Here is a 19,688-nt window from a genome sequence, read left to right as displayed (position 1 = left end):
CTGGGGACAGCGAATGGTGATTTATTCGAAATGTTGACAAAGCAGAGTATCGAGGTGACGGTGCCATCAGCTAGAAACAGAAGTACGATCCCATATGGGTCTATGTCGGATGGTTGGGGACATATGAGAATGCGACACTATGTTGCTGCATGCATGCCCCCAGTGTCATGGGGTCTCGTTTTGAACTTAATGTGTACTGCGCTTAGTCCCGCTTCTAGACAGTTGTTTTGGTGTTTTCATGCATCCTTTTAGTGTTAATTTATTTGCGAGCTAAATGATATTTACATACCAAGCCAAGGTTCTTTTAAGGGTACTTAGCCATTATAGTTCGTCGCAGAAGTGCCCTACATAAAACAATGGCAACTCGCCAGCCTCTACAGACAACACACACAAAACCACAAACCGCTGTGTTAGATGGCCAGTACAAGAAAGGTGGACAGGTTCCTTTTTCTGCAATTTTCATTTTATTGTTTATTTATTTATTCTTATTTGCTGTTTCAGTAAACATAACAAATTAGACTCTGGACTCGGTTTTAATTTCTATGACTGAAACTTGTAACGAGTTCAGTAATGTCAGAATGCATATTTTTTGTTTGAAGTTCCTCCGGGCTATATGCTTTTGTTAAATTTTTCCCCCAAAATTAAAGTTCGACATAAATATATGTAAACGTTTTATAACCCTTTTTTATTTAGTATTACTTAGCAATTCTGAAATAATTTTGGGGTTAATGCTTTTAGTTGGTACGCGGCCCTTGATTCGAAATGAAGAGCCGGCAGTAAAGAATGCAGAGTCGTGCGGTTTTGAATGCTTTACACCAGGTGAGGGCCCCATTCTGCCCAAAATGTCATTTGATTTATTTTTTAAATTGACCTAATCCTTCCGGCCGCACTATGGCCCTCGGGTCGACTCAGTCTTTAACAGAAATTACTACCAGGAATTAATTAAATAAATTTCCTGGGGAGTAAAGAGCGGCCGACGCGTAAGGCTGACAACCTCGCCGCCATCTTTGAGCAGATTGTCTAGAAAATGTGGGAGCCTCAACGTCTCACAACTCTATGGGCCTCCACAGCCTGTTGCAGGGATAGCGTTACTTATTTTTATTTAGTATATATTTTTGAATACTTCTGTGTGTGTCGCCTCTGCCGCTATGTCTTGTAAACGAAATAAAGGATTTTTGCAGTTTTAACTATTAATTAAAGACATGCAAGTGCTCCTGGTGCATTATGGGTGGCCTTAGATGGGTTGAAGGGGTGTGAGGTGGAGGCGTGTCACAGGGCCTAATCCTAAGCGGTATCACGGCCCCCAGTAACATCATTGTGCCGGTGGGCTTGTTTTGAATTTCTGTGGGTGCAGCATTGACAAAATTAATTTTGTGAAGATTGTTCACAATTACGTTTTGAGAAATAGCAATGGAGACGCTAACCATACAGGCCCTGTTGCTACAAGCAGATGTTCACAATTACGTTTTGCAACATTTTTGTCACATCTGGCAGCCCTGCGCTGTTGCACAGCCGCGTTTCATGACCATGACGATGGAAAGCAATTGCAAAGACGAAACGAGAAACCTCATATCTCGGAGTTACTTACGCTTTTTGACTTTGTGCCACCAGAGGCGCATGGAAAATGAGCAAATGCAAAGTTATCATAAATTTATTCGGTACATTAAAATAAATTTCTGAAAAGGATACTTGGGAATACATGACATCTGCAGCAACTGAAACATTACATGCCACTGACTGTATTTATGCAGCACCATCAATACGAACGTTTTGCGGAAACTGACATTTCTTTAATATGTATCAGAATATCTGTTAATTAATAATGCTAACTTTCGTAAGGCCTATGTGAATTTATTAAACAAAATTATTAGAGTATTTCTGGACTTTGTTCAATGTCTCACTCACTCAAGGAGCTGAGCCCTTCTTGAGAAACCACGAATTGTGCAGCTGCCCCAGAACTTGCCAGCATTTTATGCAACCTGAAGATTCATTATCGTGTTGATAAGAGCACTTCACTTGTCTCTATCCTGAGCCAGATCAGTCCAATCCATACCATGCCATCCTATCTCTAAGTTAAATTTAAAGTTGTCTGCCTGCCTACGCCTTGGTCTTCCCAGTGGTCTGTTTCCATCTGGCTTTCCCACCAATATTCTATATGAATTCCTCTTCTCCCCCATTCGTGCTACATGCCCTGTCCATCTCATTCTCCTCCACTTGATCATTCTAATTAAACTTGGAGAAGAGTACAAGTTATGAAGCTCCTCATTATGCAGTTTTCTCCAACCTCCTGTCACTTCATCTCTCTTCGGTCCAAATATTCTCCTCAGCACCCTGTTCTCAAACACCCGCAGTCTGTGTTCCTCCCTTAATGTCAGAGACCAAGTTTCACACCCATACAGAACCACAGGCAAAATTATAATTTTGTATATTCTAATTTTTACGTTTTTGGACAGCAGACGAGAAGACAAAAAGTTCTGGACTGAATGGTAGCAAGCATTACCTGAGTTCAATCGCCTCTTAATTTCCTCCTGAATCAGGTTTTGATTTGTTATCGTCGTTCCCAAATATCTGAACTGTGCCAAGTTTTCAAAACTTCTGTTACCTATCAATATCTGGTATTCCAAATAGAACACAGTGTTTCAGAAACGGTACTTGCTTCCATCCTCAGGTACAGAGGTGAGGAATTGACTGCCGAATTGGACCCATTTTACTGAGTTGATCTCAATGATTGAATAGCCTTTGCACCTGAGGTTGGAAATAAATTCAGTTTTCGAAACATGTCCCATTCGTGATACTAGATCGTGGACAAAGTCCAGAAATCCAGTCAATCAAAGCGTAGCATACCTACATTAGGATCTGTAAAAGTTGTTAAAATGATTAGCACTAAGATGCAATAATGCAAAGATGATTAATTACCAGAAATGAAATTGTACGCGTAAGTATGTACACACAGTTTAAAGTAAAAACGAAAATAGTATGGTAAAATACTTGCTGTAGTATTTATGCTAAATGAAATAATGTTTATATGTATTAACTATAACAACAATTTATTTTCTTTGTATAAATCGTGCGCTGTGCTCCAGGATACTTTATCGAAGACGTCTGAAAAGATATTAATACAGTACAGATGAGCCAAGAGTTTTAATTCTCAATAATTATGTTATATTTTAGCGTCCTGTTGCATTGATTCATGTCCATGATGTGTATTTTTGCTAACCGCCTTACAGTGCACACAATTTCACCTTTCTCTTCACTTTTACACTACTTTTACATGTAGTGTAAAAGTGAAGAGAAAGGTGAAATTGTGTGCACTGTAAGACGGTTAGCAAAAATACACATCAAGGACTCAATAATTATACTCATTTCAAAAATTGCAATTTCAAATTAATTGGTCGTTTACAGGCATTTCAATATGTTCCTTCCCTCTGGCATCTTCTGGTACAGAATTAATATCTGAAACTATGTAGTTATATAAAATTGGTTGAATTCCGTGGATGAGGGATCGGCCCACTGCAATGTTCATGCTCGATAAGAAATGTGGAACGAAACAGGATTTGAATGACGTGTTATCTGCTGTCAGCGGAGTACGAGCATATGAAATTGGTAGCAAATGCTTCAGTTCTCTTTGAATACTTTTCTCTCCGAAGGGAGAGCCAGAGTTTTCCTTATCTCTTCTGAAGACAAGTATGGCAAGCGTACACTACATATACTTAAACACTTGTACCGGATTCGCAAAAGCAAATACTGTAGAAGTAATTTCGTTGCAATAGCCGCGCCATAGCTCAAGCGGTTAGCCGCTGGCTTCCTACCGCGGCGGCCCGGGTTCGATCCCGGGTCTGGTCAAGTGGGATTTGTGGTGGACAAAGTGACGCTGGGGCGGGTTTTCTCCGAGTACTTCGGTTTCCCCTGCCAATCTTCATTCCACCAAATTCATCATCATAATCATCCGGGGCAGGCTACAATACGTCAGCCAGTGGCCGCCGTGCCGACTGGACCCAGCTGGAATCCACCCCCCCACCCCCAACTAAGCGAAAAAAAAATATCGTTGCGTTCAAAAGCATTACTGATCTCTGTACTCCGGGGATGGGGAATTTTAAATTGGCCCGTGCTCTGGCGCCTATGGCCGCCTTGTGATTTGGCGTAATGTCTGTGTTACTGGCAAACACAACCTACTCGGTCACACGCATGCGCCGTAATAATACTGTAATGCGCGGTCAGTAACGCTTAATTGTCATTAAAAGGTAAAAAAATTGCAGGCCACCATGATAATGGCGTGGAGATATAGCACAAATGTCTGGTGCCAATAGAAACTTTCAATTGTAGGCCAGACGAGATAGGAAACTCTATTAAGAACTGCGGTGTTTTGTGTTAAGAACACTCTTAACACCCGTTGAGTGTCGTCATGTGTTATATGAGCTTTCGTGCAATTAATTTCCCTGCCTTCTGCATTCCTTTACACTCCTACATTTTATCGAGTGATACATTGAGGCCGGTGTTTAACGCTATATCATCCTCAACATCGAAATATTGTCAGTACTCAGACAATAGACACGATACACCGGAACAATCCGAGACCTAACTGCGTAACTGCAGCGTGTTTACTCACGAAGGCTGGTTGCTATGGTAACCTGAGATTTCCTGTATGTGTACGTACACACAGGAGAGGAGGACGAGACATACCTGTGGGACGAAGTCTCCAAATCCTATTGTGGACATTGAGATGAACACGAAGTAGAAGGACTCGAAGAAGCCCCAGTTCTCCCACGTCCAGTAGATGAAGGCCCCCACGAAGATGTAGATGAGCAGAATGACGATTGCCACGGAGATGGGCAGGTTGAATTCGTCGTCAACCTCGAAGGTGCTGATGGCGGGGGTTCCCGGCGGTTCGTTGCTGTCCAGGGGGATGTTGGGCTGCGGTTGCGGGTTGAGGGGCACCTGCAGCTCCACGTCCTCGGGCCGGGCGATGGGCGCCGCCCCTCCAGGCTCGCCCACCATCTGACTCGGGCGTCGAAACGTCGCGAAGTCATACACAAGCTGCACTCCCTTCATCACTTCCTGCAACACAAGCGATTTGGGTGCAGGGCGCTACTATACCGGCAGACACCGAGGAGAACCACGGAAAGCGAATTTCCTAGATAGCGGATCTGCAACTTATAGGCTGGTCCGACTTGACGCGGGGAGCGGCCGACTTGTTTCGCTCTATTGACGATATCAGTGAGCACGAGGGTGTTTATGTAACCGAATTTCTAGGTGTTTGATCTGTTATGAACTAAAAATTCTTGAATGATTGACCCCCTGCTAACTGCATAGGATATACAGTGATAGTGAATTTTGCATGTCCGTTATAAAACGCGAAGTGGCCCTGGCCTATTTTAAGTTGGTGTAAGGGAAACTTGCCAGAGCGGGCAGACGGGAAAACAAAATCCGAGCGGTCCAGTCGCTGCAGTCCAAGATTCGTCTAGGGGTGTCCAAAAGATGGGCCGCAGCAACACATGAATATTGCCACAAACCATATGTGTGCTCTTACATTGGACATATTGTAAATAAAGCAACTTTAAAATGTTGAGGGAAAGAGCAGTTTCCGACTGCATTTTGTTTTGTTGATTTCGAACCTTTCAACCCATAGTAATTAATTATGTGTCCATAATTTCGTCTATGTATAATGGGAAACATAGGAGCACGCGGTAGCGTAGTTGGTTGAGGCACTATGCTACACGCCGGAAGGTCGCGAGTTCGATTCCCAATGACGTAATTGGATTTGTTTTTCAGTCTACCTAATCCTTCCAGCCGCTCTACGGCCCTGGGGTCGACTCAGAAATGAGTACCAGGAATCTTCCTGGGGATAAATGACGGCCGGCGTGTAAGGCTGACAATCTCACCGCTGTTTGTGAGCCGATTATCTAGTAAATGTGGGAGCCTCGACGTCTCACAACCCTATGGGTCTTCACGGCCTGTTACAGGGATAGCTTTACCCTTTCTTTTTACATTTATAATGTGAATCAGATGGAACATTTCCACTTTAAACCGATAAAGACGTGCGGCCGTGAAGACTGTGCAACCGAGCGCAACCTTGAGGCGGGGACAGCTACTAACCTGCACAGGCACGGTGCGCCGCACCTTCCTGCAGCTGCCCGTGTAGTAGAGGCGGCGCACGAAGGCCCACAGAAACTTGATGCCCCGCGTGAAGAGCTTGCCGAAGTCCGCCAGCAAGATCAGGAACATGGGGATGCCGAAGATGGCGTACAGGATGGTGATGGCCCGCCCCGTCGTGGTGGAGGGGGAGATGTGGCCGTACCCTGGAGCAGAGAAGGGAGCAAGTAAGTCAGCCCGCTGAACTCAGGGCTGGCGGTGACTGGCAGGGAGGAAAGTGAACGAGATCGGACTTCGTGAGGTCACCCGGATCGGTTATCTGTGGCACGGTCTCGCTGGAGGAAGTGACGTGTCATATTGCCATCAAACAGTAGCATTTAGCGGTATTACAGGCACAGATAGACAGTGGCCCAGCCTGGACTCAAACCGGGTACATGCAGAAGCGTTTGATCTGCTGGTAGTGACCGGTACATCGCGGGCAGATGCACGAAGATGAGGCAGGGAAACAGGAACACCGGTGATGTGTGGTCTAAATATAGCGACGGGACTATTTCTGGCCCGGCGGTTCGGTCTGTGTGGCTGCTTCCCTCCGCGGGCATATGCCTCGCCGCGCACCCCCCCCCCCATAATGTTGCATGGCGGACGGCAAACAAATTCTAAACAGGATGCTAATATACGCGGAACTTTACATGATGTGGTGGGTCGCGGGCAGCGGGTTAAGTCAGAACTATCGACCCGACGCGTGACTGCTGCAGTGCGGCGCCACTCGGGATGCGAAGCTGCTCCTCTGGATTCGGGACATGCTCCGTTCAAATATCGGCCTGAATCATCAGCTGTCGTGGTTTTCCTCCGGGCAAATGTAGGGATATTTCCCTGACTTTGTCGCAGCTGTTTCCTTCCAGATGCTCTTTAGTTCTTTATTCATCCGTTGTTCTAACTACAGGCGTCATATAGCCTCAGATACTAACAGCGTCGTGAAGTAGTCCACAGACAGACGCTCTTACCTTTGCTCGTAACAGACGCAATGTTCTCTTTGTGAACTGACATGTTTAAACATTATTACAAGTGTTTCATGCTCTGAGGGGTTACTAGCTCTACTTGAGTCATTCAATCACCAATGGCTCTACAGCCCTTCCTTTGGCCCTGGCCTCTTTTTCAGTTTCGGTAGTACTCCTTGGGCGGGGGATCAGCCCGTCGCAGTTCCGCAACCTACACACAGACAGTCATGCCTCAACTGGGATTCGAACTCATGACCAAGACAGTTCATGCCTTAGACCGCGCGGCCGGCCACTGCGATCTGCTTAGTAGTGAACAATTGAAGCAGTTGTCATGCCATTGAACGAAAGTGACGTTTCGAGATATTTCTGGGTGTTGGTGACGTGCGGCGAGCATGCGCACTTTTGTCGCTACGCTGTCGGTACTTGGGTCCGAGGTCGGAAACCTCCTTTGGCTTCTTGCCTGAGCGCGCAGCTCTCTTGTGAGTTGTTTCGAATGGTAGGATCTTGCGTGAATGATGAATTAGAATGGATTGGGAAGGAAGCGTCCGTGGTGTGAGCGAGGTAGTAACCGAAACTTTCCTGAAGGGACTGAATAAAACAACGAAGAACTTTAGTAAGTGCAGCCGATATCCCGATCAAGACTCGAACCGAGCACCAGTCTAGAGGGATCCTGACTCCGGAGGCACCGAGTGCGAAGTTAAAGTAATGGGCCCAAAACAGGGCAGTAATCTGTAAATTATCGAATTTGTTTCGTCTAGAGGCTGCATTCACACAGTTTACAGGTTTATAAAACTTGAGTATCGGCTCAGTATGCATAATAATCCTCAGTACATGGATAGACGTCTTAAAATAACTGAACAGATGCCACACGAATGGTCCTGATTGTTCTTGCCTCTAACCAAACTTCTGTACGTGAATGCCCGTTGCGCGTGCAGCTATGTAGCGGTGCACACGTGTTCTGTTTGTGCTGTTGTGTATCTGCGCCTGCGCACTTTCCTGCATGTACACATCTCGTTACTTAAAGCCATAAAGAACTAAAAAGGAAAATTATCTTACTCAGAACTACACAAATTGAATATCCTGCCCCGTAATACCAAAACTCTTTCATTTGAGCCCCAAAAACATTTTTATGATGTGCCGAATTTGTGCACGCCGTAAGAATGCTGGCCGCTTCGCTCGTTTCTGCTTATTTATTCTGAAAAGAATAAGAGGTTACCGAAGGAATGTATTCAACATAAAATATATAATTATTTTTCTCTGGAAGCCAGTCCCCCGTATGGAGGCGGGTTCGAATACCTCGACCGTGACCCTGCGAGTCGTAGGAGGCGACGAAAAGGGAAGTCTCAAACTTGAGACAGTAAAATATGGTCGCGAGTCCCAAGGGACTCGTACCCGAGAAAGAGCGCCCTGCAAGGGCCAGCAGCATATGCGAAAGATAGACCCGTCCTCTCGTCAGAGAGGGCGCGCCACAAAAATAAGACTGTAACTGTCACACGGTAATAATTAATATCTGGTCATGAGTCCCAGATGGGGTTCGACACCAAGACTTACTGACTGACCTACCGTCAGTCGCAATGTGACTTTGACTTTGACTTGACTCTGGAATTTCTGTTTTCCGCTCCAATAAATATTTGGCGAGTTGCGGTCGGTATGCTCGCAAAAGCGCATTTTGAATGTCCTGTAATTTTGTCCGATTTTGAAAACTGGAATGTACTAACAAATTTTAGTAAAACTTCTGTCATAGTTTAAGGTTTATTTTTCGTGTCTTTCCCGTTTTACATACCGACAGGTGGGCAAATGTAACGAATTCGCCGTTAATTCAAAGAACCAAAATCCTGCGGTCCCTGTTTCAAGCCTCTGCTTCTTACCATCTTAACGTCTTCACGTCCACCCTCCATTATCACAAGGACAAGTGGGCGGAGTCTGGGAGCCACCAGACTCATGCTCTTCCCCCCCTACCCCACCCCAAATAAAACTTCTCTCAATCCTCCCATGATTTTCCCTTTGCCACGAAATTTTCTACCATTATTTTTTGCCTCTCTTAGTCTACAGAAGATTACAGCCTGCGCATGCGCGGTGCGAACCTTACCGATGGTGGTGACCACCGTGAGGCAGTATAGCACAGCGTTCAGGAAGCTCCAGGACCGCTGCCCACTGTACGTCGTGACGCCGGCGTCGTGCGCCGCGTGGAGCTGCGTCTCCAGTTCCATGAGTTTCCTGCGCGCCTGGGACTTCCACTCGTCCTCGAGCAGATGGTGGCTGCCGAGCCACAGCGAGTCCACGAAGTCTCGCTTCACCCGCTTCACGCCACACTTGTAGAACGCTTCAAACGTCCCCTCCGTGAAGCGGAAGACCATGCCCCCCAGCCCGCAGTAGATGCACATGACGACGAGGGCGCCGAGACACCGGTTCCTCTGCCCGATTATTTTGTTCCACTGATCGCTGTGTTCGGTCACAAATCTCTTCCATTCTTGACGCGCGTCACGGAAAAACGGTCCCCAGGTCGCTTCGCGAGCCGGTTTGGCGCACACCACTTCCTTGCATGTTGCTGCCTCTGTTGGGGACGGCGTCTGCTCTTTCCCAACTCCGGCGTCGTCGTGCTCCGCGCCGGGCAACCCGTCTTGCAGTTTCCTGACAGTCGGTTCATCTGCACTTTCTCCACCCGCGACGCCATCAGACGGGAACGTCCTATTCCGCGGCGGCGCAACGGCTCCTTGTTCCTCCCTCTCGCCTCCCGCGGTTGAAGACAGACTCAGCCTTCCCTCCCCAGGAGAGGAGTGACTCCGTTTGGTCACCAGGATCTTTTCTGCTGTGCTTTTCCGCTTCGTGACCGCAGGTTTAGTTGGAGACAAGTCGGGTTCCTGTCCCAGTGCCTCTGCAGGCTTTGATGCAATTTTTTCTTGTTTCACTTCGCCTGGAGACAAAGTTTGTCGTGCCTCCCCGGGCGAGGAATGGCTTCTTTTCATTATTAAAGCTTTCTCAGCGGTACTGATCCTCCTGACAGCCGCCGTGTTGCTTGCTGACGCACGTGCACTCATTTCAGTTTCTTCGTCTGGATCACTTTGCAAGTTTTGGGGTGGCTCAGGCGTCGCTGCTCGCCGTCTGTGACCCGATGGACTTCGCCTCTTGGAGCTGGAAACAACACGGCGTCTCTTGGAGACGCCTCCAGCAGCCAGAACTTGTTCTGGTGTTGCCATAACATCCGTGGATGTCGCTGCTTCGTCCTCCATGCCTTAAGTCAGGATGCGGCCCGCGGCGCTGCTCAGCCCACACGCCGCGACTGCCGGCAGAACAGAAATAGCTTGCGAACAGCCCAGACGGCCCAGACTCCCGCATTGCGAGCCTTCGAGAACTGCTATCGATTTTCTCGAACTCGATGTACAAGTTGGTTCACGCGGTTCAAACAGCCGCCGATGACGGCACCACTGTCTGAACTGTGATAGTTCCCGGCCGCTCCGCTGGCACTCGATTTAATAGCGTGACATCAAAACGTGAAGATATCGGTCAGTAATCTACTGGAGAACCCGTCGAGCTTCGAAGCAGGTGCCTCTCAAATACTAACCGAACACTGAAGCACAGTAATGATCACTGTATAACGTAATGCGAAAGCTTAGATGGGAATAACTGAAGGAAAAAGACACTAGGTAGACCTAGATGTAGATAGTGGGTTGATAATAAAATTGATCTTAAAGAAATAGGATGGGAGGGCTTTGACTGGATTCAACTGGCTTACGATAGGGACCAGTGGAGGGCTGTTGTGAACACAGTAATGGGAATTTATCGAGTGGCTAAGTAACTATTAGCTCCTCAGTAAGGGCTAACCTACATGAAATTATGGGACAGTGAGCGGGCAGTCCCGTTTGGACACTCGCCCCTGGCACAGATAAGCCCCACACAAATATGGAAGTTGTAGAGGTCTGTGGCGCCGCGTGGGGACTCGCTAAACATTCATGGGAGCGAGAACTGCTGTTGCGCGCGCAGGTCATAAAGTGAAGTGTCCGCTGTTGCTGCCTCATTGTAACCAAAATTGTAATGCGTGCCGACTGTGTCCACTTAGGATTTTCATGGTTTTCGTTAGTCCCTCCAGCTAACGCATGGATGACACATTAAATTCGGCCGTGGCCACTTCCTCCCACGGACTTCACAATTTCTCGCTCTCTGACGTCCGGTCATTTGATGGCACGCAGTTTGATTTACAGAGATCGCAGTGAAGTAAGCAATAAGATGGGCAGGACATGTAGTACATGTGGAACAGATGGCGAAAGCATCAGTCGGAAGTCCTTAAGAGGTTACGCCACTTGGAAGATCTGAACATAGTTTGGAGATATTAAGATAGATCTCAAAGAAATATGGCGACAGGGTGCGGACTGGGCTCATTTGGCTCGGGATCGGGCCTTGTGGCGTGATGTTGGCAACTGTCACGTACCTTCGGGTTCCATTCGTCACCAGCTGAGCCACTACTGGCTTGTCAAGAAGGCTCAACTCTAATAAAAACAGTAAAGTTGTGAGCCTACTTCACATTAATTTCCAGCCGGACTGCACAGGCTGTACGGCGTCAAGTGGGAAGAGGGCAGGTTATAATAAAAAAAGCCAAGGTTCTGCCCTGTGGTAAATATCCCTTGAGGGGGGGAGGGGTAGGAAAGAGGTAACGAAAATTCTCGATCCGGATAATTGATCTGTGATCCGAAATTCGAACCCAAGAATTACCAAATACGAAGCACGAATGAAGAGCCTATGTGACACCGTGCAGTCTGGTAGAAGTCCACCGCCTTTTCGGAGACACTGCTCCATATCGAGGACCGAAGAGCAAGTAAAGCAAGAAACAGGCTCACATTTCGACTCTGAAGATGGAGACGGTATGTTCTTCCGAAACTTTGGTAGACGTGTACCGGACTACACGGCGTCACATCCCAGTAGTACTCTTCATACTCGCCGCTGTGAGAACATGGAGTCCGGTAGATAACACTGCAACAGGTATCGGAAGGCAATTCTGGTTTCAGAATTTCAGAATTCGTCGCGCTGTGAGCAGGTCATAACGACGCGCTATTTACAGGCGAATCTCTCAGTCATCTGCCGCCTGGATGCATGGAGACAGTCGCCATTATTTTGTGTTTAAAAATAGGTAGGAATGCAATGAGAACGCGTCGTCTGGAGCGGCGACGTGCAGGGCGACATTGCATGTCTCAGGCTCATCCGAGTAATTTCCTGCGTCTTCCTCTCCTCATATCCGAAACATTTTCTTATAAGCCGCGTTCTTCTGACCTGATGCTGGATAGCGGGTCTCTCCGATACGTTGGTAACTACCAGACAACACCGAGTCACGTCCGAGGAAATATTGGGCTTCGTTACACGTTTATTGTCGTCCTCAGTGTGTGTTGCCCTTGAGTAGGGATACAGCACGCAGGATTTGCTTGCTCCAGTGACCTCACTTTCAGAGTTCTGTCCGACATTAGCTAGTCTTCAGGCCGTTTATTTATTAGTGCTCAAATGGGAACAGAAAGCGAATTGTTGGGAAATTCTCACGTAAGTTTGATCGAACGGAGAAGAATGAAGGTGGTAATTATATGTACGGCCTTCCTTAACCCTTTAAAGCCCAGTGGTTACTATTTGTACCACCTGCTTTAAGGTACTATAACTCTGTATTTTCCCCACAGTGTATTTGTTACGTTCCGTATGGTTCTCACGCTGGCGAGAGTAAAGACTGGTATGTGACGCCGTGTATTCCGGTAGAAGTCTACTGACGTCTCAGAGGAACGTGCTGCTTCCATCTTCAGAGTCTAAGAGTAAGCCAAGCAAGAATCGTACCGTTCTCTTGCTGGTTGCTTCCTTGGATTCCTCTTCTACCATGAGGATGGAGGCAGGACGTTTCTCCGAAACAGCGGTGAACTGGCGTCACATACAAGAAGGTAGCGCTCCTCCAACGACAGGTCTGTATGTCAGAGGGTGATAATGTTCTGCCAATTTGTGTTTCATATTTAGGGCAGACAGCTCACCGGGATGTCATATTTGTAAGCGGTCTTGTTTCGGCCTTTTTTCATTGGCGCCGTTTCAATGCGGTTTTTTGTGACTCCTGCCCCCAAATGGCGCAGCGCAGGTAGCGGTGGCACGCCGCCGAGCGGGCGTGGGGACGGGCGACTCCGTCGCGACGCGCGCACCGGGGTATCTGGAGCTAATAACTCTCTCAGGCGGTCCGCCCTTTGCTGAGTGAAGGTTTCCTCAGCAGTCTCTCAAGACTGGGATAGACACCGTGTAGTCTGGTACATATTCACCAACGTGTTCAGAGTCCCGCGAAACGTTGATGCATTTGACCCAAGCCGCACGGCGTCATATCTCAGGAAAGTCACTGCCGTGAGACTTCAGATCTGACGACACTGCCTTTCACTTTCCCTCCGTTGCCGCGTCTTCCTTCTCTCCTCATCACCCATTTTCTTCTCCATTTTCCGTTTTTCCCGCGTATTCTCATGCTCTTTACGTCTTCGTCAGTGTTGTGAGGCGCGCGCAGGACGCAGTTGCGTGGCAGTCAACTCGCACACTTCCCATTGTCTCAGATGTAGGGACGCCGGCGCACGTCATGAAAGCGTATGGGGGGCACAGAAGTAAGTCTTCTCGTGTTCTAGAGCTACACAGTTGACACTCTGGAGGTGACCGCGGTGTGCGTCCTCTCTAAATGCGTTAGTGAAGAGAAATATTTACCTCTGCAGGAAATCGAACTCCGCCCGTACGGCTCTAAGAGACGTATCCGCGGTTTAATGTTAAGACCCAACAGTGTGACGTGTTTGTGTCCGTGCACGACTACGTTAAGCCCTACAGTTTGATTAACGCCACCTCAAACCAATTTATAATAAGTCTATTTTCTTGCATTGCTAGTGGGGTGAGACTAAGTCCCTTGTACTGCGGCCACTTCTGGCCTATTGTACCAGCCCCAGATGATAGGTGAGGCTGATTGTGGAGCAATTGGTGGAATGAAGATTGGCAGGGGAAACCAAAGTACTCGGAGAAAACGTGCCCCAGCGCCACTTTGTCCACCACAAATCCCACTTGACCAGACCCGGGATCGAACCCGGGCCGCCGCGATGGGAAGCCAGCGAGCTATGGCGCGGCCCAATTTATAAGACTATGTCAGCGGTGCTTGCCTCTAACCGATATTCATTGTCGGCGCACTGCCGCTCTGCCCCGCGTGTGGTTACGTGTTATTCATCATAGGAAGGTTAGTGTTGATTCACGAATTGGCACAACAGACGGACGGACGTGCGTCGCGGTGTCGTGGACGTCTGTGGCTGTGTACAGGTCCCACCGACCACGCGAGTCTTTCTTGTGGCGTTTTAATTTTGGGCAAGAGCGGAAAGCGTTCATTCCGTTATGTAGCCCGCCAAATTCCTAGCGGTCTTCTTTGCAGTTTGTTAAAATCCCTCTGTGGCCGAACTGTGGACCGAATTTTGGCAAGCCACAAAATGTGCCGAATGAAACTAGCTCAGTCGGCAATTCAGCAGCCCACTGGTGCACGAGATGGTACGTGGAGATGCCCATGTGTGGCCTTACGTAGGGCTCCGTGACCTGTGACTGCGGGTAAAAGCCAAAACGGCCGCCTGACGTCACGCAGAGATCTCTCATACCGAATTTCACCAAAAATGTGAACAGCGGTTTATGGTGTGGTCCTGTGTACGGGCACAATCGGCTTTGCTGAAGGCTGATATGGCCGAATATCGGAACTGCTGGACAGCGCTACTGAGCAGGGTAGCTTAGCGTGAATGTTCTGGATTCCTTTCATTCGAATTTCAGCCCTGACTGAGGTTTTCCATACTTTTCCTCCGTCCCTCTAGGCAAATGCTGGGATAGTACCTTGTTTAGGTTACGATCGCTTCCTTCCAAATCCTTTCCAGTTCATTACCATTCGACGCCATACAGTCTGAGACAATGCATACACAAAGACATATCTGCCCCCATCATAAAAAAATTGTAACGGGGGCAGATATGATTCCTGAAACGTTGGTCTTCACACCCGAGAATATTTAATTCAAAGATGAAAACAAATATTCGCCGAAACGTCGCGTTTAGCTATCAGATGGAACTGAAGCGATGACGCTTCTAACTTCTATACGAGAGGTTAATGGTTCCAATCTGGACTGGAACACCAGCTCTCCTGACTGAGGCGTTTTGTGGTTTTTCCTCAATCTCTCCAAGCAAATGTCAGGATATATTCACTGCTATCCAGTCATTGACGCAATAACTTCTCAGGTAGTGACAGCGTCGTTAAATGAATATTGGGATCGTTTTTGTTAAAGTACCCAACAATATCGTCATGGAGCAGAGCCCTTCTTGAGAAGCTAATAGTTGCTCATCTGATCAAGAAATGCGTTACCTCTCATGCAACCCGAATGTTGTTAGGCGCGTTCAGAAAAGCGCGTCGCTGTGCTGTGGCCGAGCCAGGTGCAATGAAACAGTTTGCGGACTCAACTGTTGAGCTGCAGCGTACAGTGAAATCAGTGAAGGTTAACGAACCTCGTAATATTCCCTCTCTTTTGTTAGATTGTTTGTTTACATATCTCATCTTTGTGCTCTCGAATGGACGGCACAGAGGACGCTGTTTCGAGTCAGCTTTTCTAAGAATAAACCGTAAACTATAGATGTACATACACACCGAGATACTCAGAGCCGCATATGCAAAACACTTTGGCGTTGCCAGCGCGAAGTCGCTTGAAGGAGAGCAGTTTCATATGTGACAAAGAACTGTCGCTCTGGTGTTGTGACTCTTACGCATATAGACGGGGTTTGCATTGGTAATTGGATTTATTAAACTCTTGCAGAACGCAACTACAGATAACTACGACAATCTCACTGTAACTACAGCGCACACAAAGTATTCTCAATCTTCACTAGCCGTTCCTTGGTAACGGCTTTCAACGGCGGACGTCTCCTACCTCTCAGTTCCCGAACTATCCCCGGCCTCAGCTACCAGCTTCTCACTTCTCACACCTGCAACTCTCAACCGACTCAGCAACAACTGAAAGCCAAAGTGACATTGCGACTGACGGTCAGTCAGTAAGTCTTGGTGTCGAGCCCCGTATGGGACTCATGACTAGATATTTATTACTATTTGACAGTTACGGTCTTGTTTTTCTGTGGCGCCCCCTCTGACGGGAGGACGAGTCTGTCTTTTGTATATGCTGCTGGTCCTTGCCAGCTCAGTCTTTCCCGGGTCCGAGTCCCTTGGAACTCGTGATCACTGTCTCAGATCTGAGACGTCCATTTTCGTCGCCTCCTACGACTCGCAGGGTAACGGTGGAGGTATTCGACCCCGTCTCCACACGGGTGAACTACTTCTACTCGTTATGTAACCCATGCACGGACCGCATAGAAAATGTCTCTTCCATTATTGTGTGTTCTCTTGTTTCCGGGGAAACGTGTCCACGGAGCTGTTCCCTGGCAATGGCTGTTGTAATGTCACATACACGCACGTATGTATAGACGTTTTGTAAGCGTGAGGTTTATCATTGCCAGTAAAGAACTTCGACTTACCATAGCAACGAGCTGTCGAGCAATAACACGTTGCATGTAGTACGGTAGATAAGGAACGAATGAGCGATCGGGTTTCTAGTCTATTTTGAGTGTGCTGACATCTTGTGCTGTGGGCTTGTGAACTGTGGGTCAGTCGGTATCACAATGGGCTTCGGGCTCGACGGCCGGGGTTCGATTTCCGGCAGGGGAAAGATTTTTCTCTTCTCCACTGAGTCCAGCCCAGCTCTGGAGCTCATTCAGCCTCATGTATAACGGATACCGGCGGATGTTTTTTTCTGGGGGGTAAAGCAGCCGGGGTGCGAAGCTGCAAACTCGCATCCATTTAGTGCCGAGATCAAGAATGGTGGAGCTGTACTTCCACTCCCCCATACGTCTTCATGACATAATGCATAATTCATTGAGCACAGGGACAATTTTACCTTACTTTACGATTCACTATTCGTGCGCGATATTGTTGGGAGATGCAAAATTCGATAACAATGTAGGACTGGAAGGGGGGCGAGAGAAAGCAACGGAAGCTTTTATAACAAGCGATGGTTTCTCAATGGCTGTTACACTAGTTTTGTTAATTACTGGTAAAACAGCGAAGCTATCCCTGTAACAGGCCCTGGAGGCCTATAGGTTTGTGAGACGTCAAGCCTCACATTTACTGGACAATTTGCTCATAGATGGCAGTGAGGTCAGTCTTACGCGCCCGCCGCCCTTAACCCCCAGGAAGATTCCTGGTACTCATTTCTGTTAGAGGCTGAGTCGACCCCAGGGCCATAGTGCGGCTGGAAGGATTAGGTCAATTTAAAAAGATCCAATGACCTGATCGAGAATGGAACCCGGTACCTACCCCCTTGTAGCATAGTGCCTTCACCAACTACGCTAATTACTGACGCTTTTTGTTGATTGCAGTGCTTATAATTATTATTGTATTGTGAGTTGCCGACATATTGAATTAATTATTGATGTTTTGCTAACGGCCGACGCGACCCGCAGTTGAACTCGCCGCACGCGAGGCTCCAATCGATTCGGTGCCCGGCGCTTGTCTCACCGCTTGAATTATTGCCACCGCACATTTAATGGGGAGCGGGCATCACGCTGGCAGTCCGCTCTCCTCCGCGCGCGTTAGTCTGCACGGTTGGGCTGGTAACAGGTCTCGTTCAGTAACCGCGCAGCCTCATGGGCCGGCTGTGATACTGAGGACCACTGTCAGCTTCTCAGCAAGAACCTGATTTGTCTCTGTCCCCAATATTTCAATATGAACCGGCATAGCGAAGGGCTGGACGGCCTGACTTCGATTCCCGGTAGGAACAAGAGAGTTTTCTCTTCGTCACAGCGTCCAGATCGACTCTGAGGCTCTCTCTCCGGGTTAAGCGGCCGGAGCGTGATGTGTGACCACTCATCTCTGTCTAGTAATAAGCTCAAGAATAGTGGAGCTATACTTTTACTCCCCCATACATCTTATTGGCTTGGTGCTCATGAATTAGTCATAGCGGTAGTTTTACCTCTTACCGCAGTATTTCAGTGGTGGAGGTGAACTCCCTTCAGACATTTTCGTAGGGGCAGATCCCCTGGTGAGTGTGCCTGAAGCTGACGGCGTGCAGAACCGCAGACTCCTTGGTCCCTCGTCTGAGGCGTTCCGGAACCACCCAGACGTGTTGCGCTTAAGTGTCCCGTCGCGTAGATTGCTGCAAGTCCTCACTCTTACAAATGTACCAGCAGCAATTTGTCGCCATTTTGACTCTGAAGTCATCGCGTGCTTACTGAAGGTCCTGTGACACAGGTTCTCAAGGTTTTCCTGTCTTCAAAATGGTTCCCGAGCTGCTACTTCCTGCCTCTCATTCAACCCTCCATACTTAAATTGATCGAAATTAAAACTCCATTGCTGTATGGGCCACCAAAATTATTTTTCATAATTATGCAGTTCGATATGAATTCCGAAAGTTCTGCATCTAGAAATCGAAGGTGATAAAGGCAGCAGATTCCTCCGAAACGTTTGTTCCTATCTACCAAACCATACGGCGTCACGTTCCAATATGACCTAACGTTGAAAGACAGCTGATTATGTGTGTATTATTAATAGACGGACCTCGATAGGACAGTTGGCGTTTCTCGTGTCTAGCATCTGAAAGGGGGAGCTTTGTGTCACGATGTATCATCGCGGACATGTGGACCACTCGCGGCCTCGGTTGGCTCTGCCCGGACCGCGCGTGTCTGTCTACTCGGAGTGTCAGTACCTCCATGCGCCGTTCTACGCTCCTAGGAACGCACTGTATTGCTCGTCTCAGCTGATGGTGCCTTGTAGCTTGGTAGATCGTTCAGTGTTCCTGAAAATTGAGGCAGCATACTTTTCGAAACGCTTCTAGGAATCTGCCGGACTATACGGTGTCACATTCTAAGGAATTGATGTTGTCACTGCCCTGAGGTAAGAAACAAGTTAGGAAACAATTGAATTGCGTAACATTGTGGCTAATCCTCTTATTCCCTCTAGATTTCTACTCTGTTTATCATAAATTCGTTTATAAATGATATAGAAGAAGAGGGACAGGTGATCAGAGCGGTCCGATATAAAATTTGATCAGAAAGAGTCCAACATTTTCGGGGTCATGATACAGCTTCTGTTCAGTCACTTCCAGAAACGTAGGGCTGATGGGGAAGCTGTGCGGAACATAAAATGTGCATTCCCCTTTTCTCTGCAATTTTTGTTTTGAATATTTCCCCTTCCGATAGACATTTAACGAGTTACGCCCGAAAAGAGCGCAGAAGCGCGCGTAGGTCTTCATGTGGAGAATTATCTCTTGTTTCTGGTCGAATTTAACGTTAATTGGGGTGTGTCGGAATCTTGTAGGAAAACTCCTCCGTACACAGTTTCATAATCTGTCCAGTGAATCTCGCATAGGCCATGTTACAGAGCGACAGACATGTCTAGCCAACAGATATGTTCCCAGACGAGGGTGATGTAACCGGCGTTTCTTACCGGAAGTGCCCATACATGTCTTTTCGTGACAATTACCAGAACACTCGCGGATCGCTTGCAACACTGAATTCACCGACCACAGTTTGGTAACCGAATTTGTAAGCATTATGTCGGGTGGG

General features: G+C 47.7%; 2 protein-coding genes across 3 annotated transcripts in view; one reads left to right on the top strand and one right to left on the bottom strand.

Annotated features, from left to right (window-relative positions):
* The window catches only part of LOC111873491 (WD repeat-containing protein 91), a 61,764-nt gene that overhangs the window by 22,831 nt on the left and 19,245 nt on the right, over positions 1 to 19,688 (top strand). The gene's annotated exons all lie outside the window — the stretch shown is intronic.
* The window catches only part of LOC111873492 (potassium channel subfamily K member 18), a 29,701-nt gene that overhangs the window by 4,780 nt on the left and 5,233 nt on the right, over positions 1 to 19,688 (bottom strand). The window contains exons 1-3 of one of the 2 annotated variants that reach the window (XM_023868249.2): positions 9,178 to 10,400; positions 6,094 to 6,296; positions 4,681 to 5,055 (exon numbers count right to left, since the gene is read on the bottom strand). In XM_023868249.2, coding sequence (XP_023724017.1) covers positions 4,681 to 5,055; positions 6,094 to 6,296; positions 9,178 to 10,318 — 1,719 coding nt within the window. In that variant the 5' untranslated portion in view covers positions 10,319 to 10,400. Of the gene's footprint in view, positions 1 to 4,680; positions 5,056 to 6,093; positions 6,297 to 9,177; positions 10,401 to 19,688 lie in introns of those variants that run through there. The other variant, XM_023868250.2, reaches the window with a different exon arrangement.

Source organism: Cryptotermes secundus, unplaced genomic scaffold, assembly GCF_002891405.2.
Source record: "Cryptotermes secundus unplaced genomic scaffold, Csec_1.0 scaffold395, whole genome shotgun sequence".
NCBI lineage: Eukaryota > Metazoa > Arthropoda > Insecta > Blattodea > Kalotermitidae > Cryptotermes > Cryptotermes secundus.
Note: the sequence above shows the minus strand (reverse complement) of the source record. Positions and strands in the feature narration are given on the sequence as shown.